The following is a 14,980-nucleotide window of genomic DNA, read 5'->3' on the forward strand; positions in this document are numbered from 1 at the left end:
ATAGAATCTATAATTTGGATTCAAAGCAACTTGTAACCAATTGAGATGTTGAATTCAATGAAAATGCTAGCTGGAACTGGGATGAAGAAAAGATAAATATTGAATCTGTTTCTATACCAGAAGTGTTGGAAACAATGCCATTAAATTCTGAAGACCAGAATGGAAGAAGAGAAGCAATAGAAGATGAAGAAAATGTTAGTCCAGTGGTATCACCAAGAGCTGAATCAGTATCTCCTTTAATTGCAATGTCCTCACCTGAATCCCCACCAAGAAGGTTAAAACCTTTGGTTGAAATTTATGAATCATGCAACTTTGTTTCACTTGAGCCTCGAAGTTTTGATGAAGCTGTGAAAGACAAAGTATGGATTGATGCAATGGAGGAAGAGATTAGAATATTGAAAAGAACAAAACATGGGAGTTGGTGGACTGTCTTGACAAAAAAGACATTATTGGGGTTAAGTGGATTTACAAAAGGAAGCTTAACTCTGATGGTTCTTTGAAGAAATACAAGGCAAGACTTGTGGCTAAAGGCTATTCACAGCAGCCTGGTATATACTATAATGAGACCTTTGCACCAGTTGCAAGGTTGGACACCATTTGAACCATTTGTGCACTCGTAGCTTAAAACAGTTGGAAGATTTTTCAATTTGATGCCAAATCAGCCTTCTTGAATTGAGTTTTAGAAGAAGAAACAATATAGAGATGATGGAAGAATTCAAAAGAGATATGATGAGCACTTTTGAGATGAGTGACTTGGGACTTGTGCACTATTTTCTTGGAATGGAAGTTCATCAAGATGGTGGAAGTTTTATTTCACAGAAAAAGTATTTTGAAGATATGTTGAAAAAGTTTCAAATGTTTGGATGCAAACCTATAGCTACACCTCTTATTGCTAATGAGAAACTCAAAAAGGAAGATGGAACAAAGAAGGTTGATGCAGGCACTTATAGAAGTCTAATTAGCAGTTTATTGTATCTAATTGCTACTCGACCAGATTTGATGTTTGTTTTTAGTTTGATGTCCAGGTTTATGCAAAATCCAAGTTAAATTCATCTTGGTGCAGCTAAGAGGGTTCTTAGATATGTGCAAGGAACCATGGACTTGGGAATTTGGTACAAGCCATGCTCACACCCAAGTTAACAGGTTTTATAGATAGTGATTGGATAGGATCACTTGATGACATGAGAAGCACCTCAGGCTTTTGTTTCAATCTGGGAACATGAGTTTTTTCATGGGATTCAAGGAAGCAACCAACAGTTTCTCAATCAACAGCTGAAGCTGAGTATGTGGTTGCTGCAATGGCTGTTAGTCAAGCTATTTGGCTAAGGAAGACTCTGGAGGACATGGGTGAGAAACAACCAGAACCAATTGATGTATTTTCTGACAAAAAGTCAGTCATAGCTATGATTAAGAATCCTGTTTATCATAGTAGAACAAAGCACATTTCAATCAAGTACTATTTTTTTAGGGAAGCTGAAGCAAACGATGAAGTTAATTTGAAATAATGTACTAGTCAAGAACAGATGGCTGATATATTTACTAAAGCATTTCCTAGAGTCAAGTTTCAATTTCTTCGAATGATGCTTGGTGTTTCTAAAAAATACATCAAGGAGAAGAATTAAAGTTGATGTAATTTTCATAATTACTGTTATGCATGTTCTATTTATAAATGATTTCCTATATTTAACTTGTTATATTTAATTTATATGTATCGGGACTCATATTCTCATTTAATGCTTTGTGTGTATCCGTGTGACTAAATAGTCTATAACCAATAAGTTTAAAGGATAAGGAATTTACAGAATCGATTCTACAGATTAGAGGATTGAGTTTTCCCTTCAGTTTTCTCTTCTTTTTTTTTTCTTTTTTTTTTTTTTGGCTCTTCATTTTTATTTTAACTCCAATAAAATCTCCAATCAAACATTTATTAGAAAGCTACAGCAATGCGATGTCAATAAACCAGTCCAAAGTCTAAAACCAAAAAAATGAGCCTCAGATTCACATCAACAAAAGCAACGATCATACGTAGATCTAATAAAACTAACCTGGGAAAAGGATATTCGAAGACAAGTGAAACCACAAAAAAATTGAAAGAAAAAGGAAGAAACAGATACGAGAAAACTCAGAATAAAAAATAGAGAGATCCAGTCCGTGCAAAAACAAACTAAAATTAGAGAGAGAGAAAGAGAGATAGAGAGTACTGGTTCAAGTTCCTTGGATTGTGAAAGGAAAAGAGGCAACTAAAGATGGTTTGAATGGCTGGGGCGTGTGTTTTACTTTTAAAGGAAAAGAGAAGATGAAGAGGAGAGACTCAGAGAAAATGCACAGAGAAGAGGGAGAGAAGAGCGAGGAAAAGAGATTTACTAACACAGGCCTGGAAGAAAATCGAATGAGAGAAGTGGACGAACGAGGAAGTTTGCGGGTGAAAAAGAGCGAGGCAACAAAACACTAGGTAACTTTCGGGTTGAGGAGAGAGAAAAGAACGAGAGAGGGGGGAGGTTGATGAAAATAATATAATAGTTTATAGAGGATTAAGCGTAACTCACTAATTACTGTAGCAGCTTTGGACCATAAGCTAGTCGAGAGCTGCCATTGTGTTAGAGACCTCGGTCAAGTCCCTAAACACTATGTTCTCCACGCCAATATAGTTGTTGTGATGACCGATCCTCCTTTCCTTTCTTACTTGATTCTCGAACAATGGTGGTCAAGATGACCACTTTGGTGGAATATGGTCAAGTGTTTAGGCTAGAATGGATGAATGGAATGGTGGAAAAAGTTGGTAAAGTGTATGGTAGCAATGGTGAAAAGTGGTGCACGGCAATGGGATAGGATGAGGGTTGGCGCCACTTTGGATTAGGTTAAGGGTTTGGAAGTATGGAGATGGGCGGCTAGGTTTGTGTTTAGGGTTTATGAGTTAGGGCAAAGTTTGGTCGGCTAGGGTTGGCCGAACAATCAAGGGGAGTGACTGATGGGATGTTTCTAGATTCAAGGAACTCAATTGGATTGACTTGGCCGAATAGGGTAAGTGTTTGGGTCAACTAGGGATTCCTAAATTATAGGAATCCTAGTTTGGTAAGTGGAGTGGGTGGTTAGGGATCTTCCCAATTAGGGAAGTGTTGGCCAAATAGGGTTCGCTCACAAATGGAAAGAGGGTTTCGGCCACTAGGGTTGGAAGAGTCCAACAATATATGGAAAGTAGACTAACACTAGGTTAGCCGACTTTTGTGAGTGAAATGGATTGAAGAGTCGAAAATAATGATGAACACCAAGAACAATATGAATATTATTCAAGAACACAAGTAAGAACACTTATGCCTTGAATAATTAAAAGAACAAAATAAGATAATTCAACACTTGATTCACGAGTTGCACAAGAATTGAATAAACCTCATATATTGATAAACACAACTTGGATTCATGAATTGAACCAAGTTGCAAGAACAAGATAAATGAACTACACTTATTCAAAGAATTGCAAAGTGTAATCCTCTCTTTGGGATCAACGTATCTCACCCAAAAAGCCCAAGTGCTATGGCACCGATTGTGATCTCTCAAACAAAAGTCTCTCCTCTTAGGAATTTGCCAAAAGATGTGAATGAAATAACTAAGGGTCATATTTATAAGTTACAACTTGGAAACCCCCAATAGGTCCCTTGAAAGTAAAAAATAATTAATTAAAATAAAAACAATAAGATAAACTCATAGACTAAACCATAGTCGTGACATGCATGGGCCCATGGTGGGCTAAGTAGTTGCATGTTGGTCTTCGGATTGGTCCATGGCTAAGTGGTGCGGCGTGGCCCAAGCTGGTGGGTTAGGCGCTGGCTGGATGGCACGGGTTGGAGCCGTGCGCTGGATGGCACGCCATGGGGCATGCCACTAACCTCACTGGTGTGCGGCAGACTGGGCATCGGCGTGCTGGCATGCGACAGGATGGCCATGGGCACGCTGGTGTGCGGCAAAGTGAGTCTGGGCGTGCGCGCCCGAGCACAGGCTGGGCTGGCTATGCGGCGCATGGGCGCACGCATGGCCTTGCAGCACAAGGGCGCGCGCAGGGCCACGCGTCCCACTGGCATGCGCATGGGCCTGCACATTGGGAAGCGCATGGGCATGCGGCCCGCTGATGCGTATGATGCCGCGCGCGGTGCTGTGCTGTGCGCATGGGCGTGCGGCCCGCTGATGCGTATGATGATGCGCGCATTGGCACATGGCGCATGGCTACGTGCATAGGCATGCGCATGCTGGGCACTCCGTGAGTGCCATCGCACTAGCCAAGGCATGCATGCATGCTGGGCGCCCCGTGCGTGTCACCCCAAGAGCCAAGGCATGGTTGTGGGTTAGCCAAGGTGCATGTCCCCACCATGACTAGGGCATGTGCGGCATCTCTAGAGGCAACTCAACGTGGGGTCTAACAATCCCCCTCTCTTTAAGTATATCCTTGCCCTTAAGGATAAATTCAGAAAATCTTGTCCTTATATCATCATAGTCCTCCCAAGTAGCCTCTTCTCTTGGGGCTTTACCCACTTTATCAAGATTTGCCACACACTTTTTCTCATGGTCCCTCTTGGAACAACCCTATAATTGAGAGCTTCCTTTGGTTGTAAGAGCATACGCTCTTCATCATCAAACTTGGGTAGCTCTTCTACAATAAGACTAGGGTCCCCAATCCTTTTCTTGAGCACGGTTACATGGAACACCGGGTGAAGTTTGGAACTTGGAGGAAGTTCCAATTTATATGCCACTTCACCCAACCTCTCAAGCACCTTGAAAGGTCCATAGTATTTCTTGGCCAACTTCAAATTAAGTTTTTTCCTCAATATTCTTTGGCCAAAGGGTTGAAGCTTCAAATACACATAGGGTAGGTTTGGGGAGTGAGATGATAATTTTATGTTTTGTTTTGAAGTTTAAAATATTATGTTTTAATATTATTATTGTTTTGGGATTTGAAAAAGGTGTATTGGGATTTGAAAAAGTTGAATTGTTAATTATATTTTGTATGGAGATTTGAAAAAAGTGTAATGATGAAATGAGAATTTTGTGTTTTGTTTTGGTTACCAAACCTGCCCATAGTCCCCGACTTCAAAAGAAACCATTCTTCTACCCTTGTCATAATATTTCCTCATTCTTTGTAAAGCCTTAACAAGCTCCTTCTTTACCTTCACTAGGATCTCATCCCTAGTTATCAACTCATTTTCCACTTCATCATTTTTAGCCATGCCCCTCTCATAATTCACCAAGATAGGTGGTGGTCTCCCATAAACAACTTCAAATGGACTTCTTTGTATGGAGGCATGAAAAGAAGTATTATACCAATATTCGGCCCAAGACAAGTACTCACCCCAATTTTTTTGTTCTTCATGCCAAAAACACCTTAGATATTGCTCAAGTGTTCTATTGACAATCTCCATTTGCCCATCGGTTTGTGGGTGGTAAGATGAACTCGCCTTCAACTTGCTACCTTGAAGCTCAAACAATTCCTTCCAAAAGGAACTCATGAAAACTCTATCTCTATCCGTGACAATGCTCTTGGAAAACTCATGAAACTTCACCACATGATCAATGAAAGCCTTGGCCACACTCTTGGCCGTGTATGGATGAGTAAGAGAAATAAAGTGGCTATATTTGCTTAGCCTATCAACCACAACAAATATCACCTCAAATCCACCACTACTAGGTAGCCCCTCAATAAAGTCCATACTCAAATCTTTCCAAATTAAATTAGGAATAGGTAATGGTTGCAACAACCCGGATGGTGGTCTTGTCTCATACTTAAACTTTTGGCACACATCACATTCCGCTACAAGCTTCTTTACGGCCTTCTTTATTCCTTCCCAATAGAAAAAATGTTTGACTCTTATATAGGTTCTCAACCATCCTGAGTGACCTCCCTCCTTACTATTATGGAAGTGATCAAGAATCTCCCTTCTCAAATTCGGCACATTAGGGACATACACATAGTTCTTGTAGTAGATTAGGCTCTCTTTCAACTTGAACCCGATGACCCCATCACCTTGAGCTTCTAACAGCTCCACAATCTCAATGGCTCTTGCATCAAGTTTTGTTGCTTCCCGAATTTTATCCCATATCCTCCACTCGGCCCCACTCAAGGCCATCAAGCTATCTTCATTCTCTTCATGTACTTGCCACAATAATGAGCTTCCTTCTTTTCTACTTAGTGCATCCGCAACCTTGTACTCTTTTCCGGGTTGATACACAATGTCATACTCAAAGCCCAATAACTTGACAAGAAACTTTTGTTGTTCCGGAGTTACTATCTTTTGTTGTAACAAGTGTCTCAAGGCTTGTTGATCCGTGACTATAGTGAACTTCCTTCCCAACAAATATGGTCTCCATACCTTCACGGCATGAACAACCGAAAGCATCTCTCTTGCATAAGTACTCCATGCTTTCTTCATAGGTCCTAGTGCTTTGGAAATAAAAGCTATTGGTCTTTTTTCTTGGACCAAAACAGCCCATATTCCCTCACCACTTGCATCAGTGTACACTTCAAAAATCTTCTCAAAGTTCGACAATGCCAATACGGGCTTGGTGGTCATTGCTCTTTTCAATTCATTAAAAGCTTCCCTTACTTCTTGGGTCCATGCAAAATTGTCCTTCTTCAACAAGGAAGTAAGTGGCTTAGCTATAAGCCCATAGTTCTTCACAAACCACCTATAGTAGCCCGTTAACCCCAAGAAACCCCTCAAGGCCAAAACATCACTAGGCAATGGCCAATCAACCATGGCCTCTATCTTCCTTTGATCCACCTTGACTCCTTCACCCGAAATGAAGTGCCCCAAATATTCAAGCACTTTTTCCATGAAAGCACATTTAGATGCTTTAATGAAAAAGTGATGTTCCTCAAGGATCTTCATCACCACCTTCAAATGTAGCTTGTGGTCTTCCATGTTCTTAGAGTACACCAAGATATCATCAAAGAAAACCAATACAAATTTTCTCAACAAAGGCTTGAAAATGGTGTTCATGGCAGCTTGGAATGTGGAAGGTGCATTACACAATCCAAACGGCATCACAAGGTATTCATAGTGTCCATTATGAGTTCTAAAGGCCGTCTTGTGCACATCTCTTTCCTTCATACGGATTTGGTGATAACCTACCCTCAAATCAAGCTTAGAAAATATGCTAGCCCCATGCAACTCATCCAACATCTCATCAACTGTAGGTATGGGAAACCTATCCTTGATGGTGGCTTCATTCAAAGCCCTATAATCGGTGCAAAACCTCCAAGTACCATCCTTCTTTCTCACCAACAAGACCGGTGAAGAAAAATGACTATTGGTAGGCCTTATCAAGCCTCCTTTCAACATCTCTTCCACTTGCCTCTCTATTTGTTCTTTTTGAAAATGAGCATACCGGTATGGAGGAACATTCACCGGTTTGCTCTCATCTTTCAAGGCAATGGTATGATCAAAAACTCTAGAAGGTGGCAAGGTAGTTGGCACCTCTAGCACTCCTTTATGGTCCCTCAAGACCTCTTGGACCTCCACGGGCAGCAAGGACATGTCATCCTTCTTGCTCCCCTCTTCACTTTTCTCAACCTCAAATAGTGCCTCTTGTTTTGCTAGAATAATAGCAAAGCAACTAGCTCCACCTTTACACAATTTTTCAAACATCATAGCCTCACAAGACTTCACCTCCTTGGATGTCAGAGCTGTCCATAATTTCTTTTTAGACCCAATCCGAAACTCCATAGTCATCTTCTCATAATCATTCACCACTTTACCAATGCCTTTGAGCCAAGCATTGCCCAAGACGACATCAAGTCCCACTAGTGACAAAACATGCAAGTCCGCCACAATTCTTACTCCTTGGACATTCATTTTTACCTCTCTCACAAGGCCTTCACACCTTAACTTGTCCCCATTGGCCACTTTAACCTCAAATGGTTCAATGGTGCTTGGCTTCAATCCAACCTTGGTGACAATGTTGGAATTGATGAAGTTGTGTGTTGAGCCACTATCCACCAACAAAGTGACTTCAAATTTCCCAATCCATGCCATGACCCTCATAGAAGTGGCCCTTTGGACTCTGGACATAGCATTGAGTGACAACTCGGCATCTTCTTCTTCCTCACTAGGTTCGGCCTCCTCTTGTTCGGATTCACCATTTGAAGACTCTTCATTCTCATCATCTTCAATCATCACATAGGCCTTACCTGACTTGCAAGAATGTTCCTTGCTCCATTTATCTCCACATTTGAAGCATAAGCCTTTCTTGATTCTTTCTTGGACTTCCTCTCTAGAGAGTTTCTTAACCTCATATGGCTTAGGTTTAGAAACCTCCATCTCCACCTTAGTTTTCCAAGGTGCTTTGGTTTGTAAAGTTTTTGAGGCTTTACTCCCCACATCCTTGGAAAATCTTCTCTCCATGGTACTACTTTCTTCAAGCATTTTGGTCATCCACATTACTTCTTGAATTCTAGTGAGTTGCTTCAATTTGATTTCCTTGGCTAACCAAGGCTTCAAACCATCAATGAATGTGCCAACAAGTGCTTCTTCGGACCATCCCCTCACAAGGGTTTGTAGTTGCCGAAATTCTGTAATGGTGGACCTTTCCTTCTTGTTTTAATTTCGCCAATTGCCCATGATGGTTAATGGTGGGTGAAGGGCCAAATTGTAGCAAAAATTCCTTCTCAAATGCGGTCCATCCCAATCTTTTCTCATCTTTTTCATATTGGTCTCTAATCCACCTCCACCACTTGCTAGCTTTACCCTCCAAGCAGAAACATGCCGTGGATACCCTCTCTCTTCTCGGCACCTCATAGGTATGGAAATAATGATCAACCTTGTCAAGCTATTCATAAGGATCTCCCCCATTGAACTTAGGGAAGTCTACTTTGGGTCTCTTGGGTCCCCGGTCATTAGCCCGGTTTCCCCTTCTCTCCTCATGGAATTCATCCTCAAACCTTCTTCCATGATGACCAACATTTCTATCATAGTGGTTGTGCCTTCTCTCTTCACGGTGATCATGGCCAAAAGGCCTCTCTTCTTCATGAGCATGTTCGGCCTCATGGCCCTCTTCATATCTAGGTACCTCATACCTCACATCTTGTGGTCTTGCCCTCAAGCTTGGACACCCATGGTGGTTTCCACCATGAATCAATCTTTCCACCGCCAAATTACCTTGCTCCACGCGTCCTCCTCTTCTCATCTCTGCCCTTGGTGGCTCATGCATAGGATCATGCATAGATTCGAACACAATAATTTCAACTCCATCCACAAAAGCATCATGCCTTTGTCCATTTGTTTCATGTCGTGGAGCTTGACCTTCAACAATTCTTCTTTCTATTGACCTTCAACACTTCCTATCGCCATTAAGTGTTCATGTCGTGGGCTAAGTGGTTGCATGTTGCTCTTCGGGTTGGTCCATGGCTAAGTGGTGCGACATGGCCCAAGCTGGTGGCTTAGGCACTGGCTGCATGGCACAGGCTGGAGCTGTGCACTGGATGGCATGCCTGGTGGGTACCGGGCATGCCACTAACCTGCTCCGCAAGGCACGGGCTGGAGCCGTGCGCTGGATGGCGTGCCACTAACCTCGCTGGTTTGCGGCAGACTGGGCATGGGCGGGCGGGCTGGCGGGCGGCAGGATGACCATGGGCACGCTGGCGTGCGGCAAAGTGAGTCTGGGCATGCGCGCGCGCACGGGCTGGGCTGGCTGTGCGGCGCATGGGCGCACGCATGGCCTTGCGTCACAAGGGCGCGTGCAGGGCCACGCGGCCCACTGGCGTGTGCACGGGCCTGCGCACTAGGAAGTGCATGGGCGTGTGACCCGCTGATGCACATGATGCCGCGCGCATGGGCTCGCGGTGCTGTGCTGCGCTCATGGGCGTGCGGCCCACTGATGCGCATGATGCTGCGCGCAGCTCATGCGCATGCTGGCCTCGCTAGCCCGCATGCTGGGCGTCCCGTGAGTGCCATCGCGCGGGCCAAGGCATGCATGCATGTTGGGCGTCTCGTGCGTGTCACCCCATGAGCCAAGGCATGGTTGTGGGCTAGCCAAGGTGCATGTCCCCACCATGACTAGGGCATGTGTGGCATCTCTAGAGGCAACTCGACGTGGGGGTCTAACACATTGCCAATGCTCGAAGGAAATTCAAAAGCGTGGATTATTAAAACGCTGCGTTTTGCATTTTTCCTGTTGAATCAAAACACCTCAACTTTGCACTTCTATCTCTTACAGTAGAAAGGGAAAGTTCAAGGAAAAAAAAAAAGAAAAAAAGAGCCAATCCAAAAGCCATTGAAGGACCTATCCGCTACCCATTATTCCCCCTTCACTAACGTTCGCCTACGCCAAACTCGTAGGACCTGTCCTCTGATCCAGAAACCATTGAAAGACCCAGAAAGGAAAAGTGCACGAAAAAAGGGGAGCAATCCAAAAGCAGAACACCCCTACGAGAAAACCCACCCCTCCGATTTCCTTCATTACCCCCAGGAAAAACCATTACTTGGGTTCTTTGGATTTCTCAATTTTTGTAGTCCAAATTAATACTTGGAAGTACTTTTTGGGAGGTTTCTTCGATACCCATTTCGTGAAATGGATGGTTTTCGTGCACGGGGCCTATCCCTTTATGCCTGTATTTAGAGTTTTTCTTGATCAAATACTCTCACTCTCATGCTATATATGGCACGTAGATCTATTTTAATTTGGGTATTTTTTAGTAATTAATAATCTTGCCTGGTAATTGTTTTTGTTGATACGAGGGAGGGATGGGGGATTTCGAATTCAGTTTTTTCATTTAGGTTGTATTTGTTTTGTAGAAATGGGACTGTTAATTTTTAAATACATCAACTTTAATATTAAATATGGAGCGATTAAAGACTGCCTCGTGGCAAGTTAAATCCGCACTATCTGATTGGTTTGGTTACATAACTATGGTCTGGTTGTATCAACACGATGCCAAACCCTATCAAAGACTTTATTTTTATTTTTTCAAATGTCCTATATTATTCCTGGCTCAGGCCAGATTGAGTGAGTAACTGTACATATTTTTTCTTCATAGATGGCAGTCATGGCACCAGGTTTAAGTGCAAGTTCACATGCATACATATATATATATATATATACACATCTGTGCCTCAGTCATTTAGGTAAACAAGGAATTTGATCTCTCTCAACAAGTACTGGAATGGGCTCTATTATCAACGACAGGATTCGATTTTTGGCTCTAATGTCCGGTGCTCCATGCCCATCCCCATACTGGTACGTGCATTTGGCAATCCGAGCAAGGTTGATTGCTGTTTCCACCAACGATTCTCCAAACAAACGATTAACTACTCTTTCTTTGTTCAATTTTTTCCAAGTTAGTGCCAAGTTGCTGAGGTGTTTACGAGCATGTTCCTCAGAAAGACTAGTTCCTCGCATGTAACAATAGATTGAATTTGCAGTTTCACCTCTCTCTAACTCCGCCTGCATTAATTGTTAAATAAATGACTAAAATTGTTAATTTAGCACAAAACTATATAGACAACATGGGTTGGCATGTCATATTAAATCGGATTTTTCTCGATAATTGAACTCAACACGTGAAAATGAGGATAAAGTATGAAGATTTTATTCTAGTATCATGTTAAATCTTCATTTGTTTTAAAATTTTAAGTTGATAGCTAGACATAGATTTAATTATTTAGATTATATTATATTGTAATTTAGAAATGAGAATGAATAGTACCGCAGCAGTACTCAAATCATTGCTGAGTCGAAAAATGATGGATGGCCACCGCAAGAGGTCATGGTAATTTTCCAAGCCCTCAAGGGCCTCCTTTGTGAAAGTTTGATTCAATATAAAATATGAATGAACGAGGAAGATCGCCCCTGAAGCAGATCGCCAGCCATTGTTAAGATAGTACTCCTTGAAGGTTGGCATCTCCTTGTCGGAACTCCACTTTGCTTCTTGGAGGAACGCTTTGAACAGAACTGCCCACTAAAATACAACATGAAACTACAACTTAATCTGATTTAAAAATATTTTAAAAAAAAAACGAATTGTGTTTAAATCAGGTTTAATTTGTTAAAAGAGAAAAAAGAAAGAAAACTCGAAAATATCAAAAAATATATATATTACCGCTTTGGTTAGGTATGGAAGGATGTTTTCCCCTTTCTCCTTAAGAGTGTCGTAAACGATCTCATTAATAGTGTTATAGAGAGCTAAGAAGCATTGCTGCATATACTCAGGAAGGTTTCTCACGGCTTTGATATCCCATCTGAAAACACAATTAAGAGTATTTAAAAAACACGATTAATTTGCTATAAAAATTAATAAGAGGGAGAAAGAGAGGGAGAGAAATTAACCTTTCGACAGCATCTGTAAAAAGAACGAGTTCATCCAAAGTACCATAAACGTCATAGACGTCATCAAAGATGGTGACAAGAGCAGTAACTTTGGTCAGCTGTTTACGAAGTTGGCCCAGCTGAGGTTGGAAGCCAATTCCAACAGTCCAAAAGAAGCATTCCATCAGCCTATCCCTGGTGAAGCTCAAGCTGTTCGACAGCCCCATATTGTTCCACCACCTATATTATATATATGTGGCGGTCAGTGGTGATCATGAACTACTACCCAACTAGTGTGTACACGTACAACATCGTAAAGTTGGTAGCTAGTTTGAGGCCGACAACATCGTATAACTATTGATTTTTGTTGTTTTAGTAAGTACTATAATCCAATTTGTAGAACTCTTTTAACATTTTCTAATTACCTTGACATGTCTTTAAGTTCTCCTTGAAGTACTGACTGGACTATATTAAAATCCAACTTTGCAAGCTCAAGCACAACAGGATTTGCGTCTTCCCTCTTACTGTATGCCTCAATATACCAACGAGCTTCCAGTCTTTGCATTCTATGGTGCAGTGGAACCTCCAATGCATGCTGAATCTGCTCTGCCACGCTTTTACTTACATGGCTTTTGAGGTGGTCCTCGAGACCCACTCTTGCGAATTCCATGGCCTCATCCAAGAGGTCCTCTCCTTCAAAACCCAGATACGAAGCTTCGTACAGACTCAGCATTCCTTTGACATCCCTTCTAAGGCATTCCTTGAAATTGCTTTTTTCGTCTGTGAAACTGTTAAACACATCTGCATGTACGTGTATGAAAAAATATGAGACTTCGAATCGTTTTGTTAAGATTATAAAGTTGATCGAAATAAACATATGTAATGCGTAAGAAGCTGATAGATATTAATTTGTTTGTACTTACCTTGAGAGACGTCACTGCCACGTTGCCTGAGGAGCCTAAAGCTGAGAGCAGTCGCATGGAGACTCTTCACAATTCTTTCAATATTATATCCTTTTGAAGATGCTAAGACGACGTTGTCGAGATGTATGAGCTTACAATATGCTATCCTTTTCTTGTAGTACTTCATGATCCTGTGCGGTTACAATATGTATGAGCTTACAATTAATATGAATGTCCCTAGATGTCTTAAATGTAATTGATGACTATGATCATATAATATTGATCCCTAATTATTAATATTCTATGAATAGTACCTAATAGTTTTAGATTTCTCAGACATGCTTGCATATAGATCACACATGACAAACTTTTATCAGACTTTAAAAAAGAGAAATCAGGAAGCTAGCTAGGTAGAGGGAGCACATGCAAATTAGGAGTAAAAGATGATCAGAAATGCAATCACCAGTACATGATAATAATCATTCCTTAAGGACTGCACAAAATCGTAACTCCAAGTGCTTGGTTGGTAATTGGCAGATTTTCTCTGGACTTCTGAATGGGAAGTAGTGGCTGCAGTAGTACTGGCAAAACATCGGAGTTGCCCATGATGTTTTTGTTTTTGGCAGAGAAGAAGAGTTTTTGCTGTTGCATAGGTAGGCAAGTGTGTCGAGCAGACATGATTAATATTGGATGAGGGCGACGGGTGAACTAGAAGTGCCATTCCGCTCTTATAATATTATAGATGCTATATGTTTGCAATTAGTTGTGATTTCAAAAGGAGTGGGGTGGATCATCTATATATAGAACTTCAATAACGTCGTTATTTTTTTTTTTTCTTCTAGAAAATTCTATTGCATACATTCTTTAATAACTGACATTATAAACTCAGCCTGAAATATATATTACAAACCAACTACAGTATTAATAGCTCCCCAATACACACTCGTGATTGATATGATCTAATCCAAACTGTAAACTTTTATAGATATAAAATTTGAAAGACAACTCGACTCTACTCAAGATAGAGTTAATCAAACACCATATTCCTTCTAAGACAGAGTAGAGTTAACCAAACCTCACTCTCTGTCTTAAACGGAGTTGGGGACATAATTTACGGACGAAAGTTTAAGAGACTTTATTTTTTTTTCTTTTTTTCTAAAAACAAAAGACATTACAAAAATTAAAAATAAATAGAAAAAAATGGATTACATCTCAAAAAGATATAGATCTGTATTTTCAATTTTAGAGAAAAAAAATATACAAACAGCAACTGTGATGGCGTGTGAGAGTCACGTGCCACCCTGGAGGTATGGGCAAATAATTTCCTACAAGAAAATGTTTGTATATAGCCAGATATTTACGATAAAGAATAACTCTATTCTAATGTGCCTCTACGTACACTACACATTATTGATATAACATAATTTGATTTAAAAGATAAATTTTAAATTTTAAATCTTATAAATTAAATTATATCATGTGAATATTATGTAATATTGCTAGAGGCCTTAAACTAGCATTACTCTTACGATAAAAACGATCGATAATAAGTTCAATATTCTCGTAATAAAATAATCATCTTCATGTAAATATGTAGCGACCACTAATAACTTTTTTTTTTTTTTGAAAAAAATGGATATTTGTATAATTTACGTGTCGGCACTGGTACCCACGGTACAACATTTCAGGATCGAGCAGATCGTGTCAACGTGACATAAGATTCTCGAAGTTGTTGGCATCATACCATAAATTATTAAACATTCGACGATAACCAGAGGTGTACGAGGAGC

The 14,980-nt window shown here is 40.9% G+C and overlaps 1 protein-coding gene across 1 annotated transcript; it reads right to left on the bottom strand.

Moving 5' to 3' along the window:
- Window positions 1-11,100: 11,100 nt before the first annotated feature.
- Window positions 11,101-13,911, bottom strand: LOC108991961 (tricyclene synthase EBOS, chloroplastic-like). The gene is made up of 8 exons (XM_035690116.1): window positions 13,654-13,911; window positions 13,505-13,557; window positions 13,212-13,381; window positions 12,714-13,089; window positions 12,310-12,528; window positions 12,083-12,221; window positions 11,690-11,941; window positions 11,101-11,427 (listed from the first exon to the last, which is right to left on the bottom strand). The coding sequence occupies exons 1-8, from the start codon at window positions 13,909-13,911 to the stop codon at window positions 11,101-11,103; spliced, it is 1,794 nt and encodes a 597-aa protein (XP_035546009.1).
- Window positions 13,912-14,980: the final 1,069 nt, after the last annotated feature.

The sequence above is a fragment of the Juglans regia genome, chromosome 1, assembly GCF_001411555.2.
Source record: "Juglans regia cultivar Chandler chromosome 1, Walnut 2.0, whole genome shotgun sequence".
Taxonomy (NCBI): Eukaryota; Viridiplantae; Streptophyta; class Magnoliopsida; order Fagales; family Juglandaceae; genus Juglans; species Juglans regia.

What these genes read in the sequence shown, in the direction of transcription:
- LOC108991961 (XM_035690116.1), bottom strand. Translation starts at nt 13,911, where the DNA reads ATGGCACTTCTAGTTCACCCGTCGCCCTCATCCAATATTAATCATGTC. An exon ending in ATGATTATTATCATGTACTG is followed by an intron (nt 13,558 to 13,653) that starts GTGATTGCATTT and finishes GTCTGATAAAAG; the next exon opens with TTTGTCATGTGTGATCTATA. An exon ending in TTCCATACCTAACCAAAGCG is followed by an intron (nt 11,942 to 12,082) that starts GTAATATATATA and finishes GTTGTATTTTAG; the next exon opens with TGGGCAGTTCTGTTCAAAGC.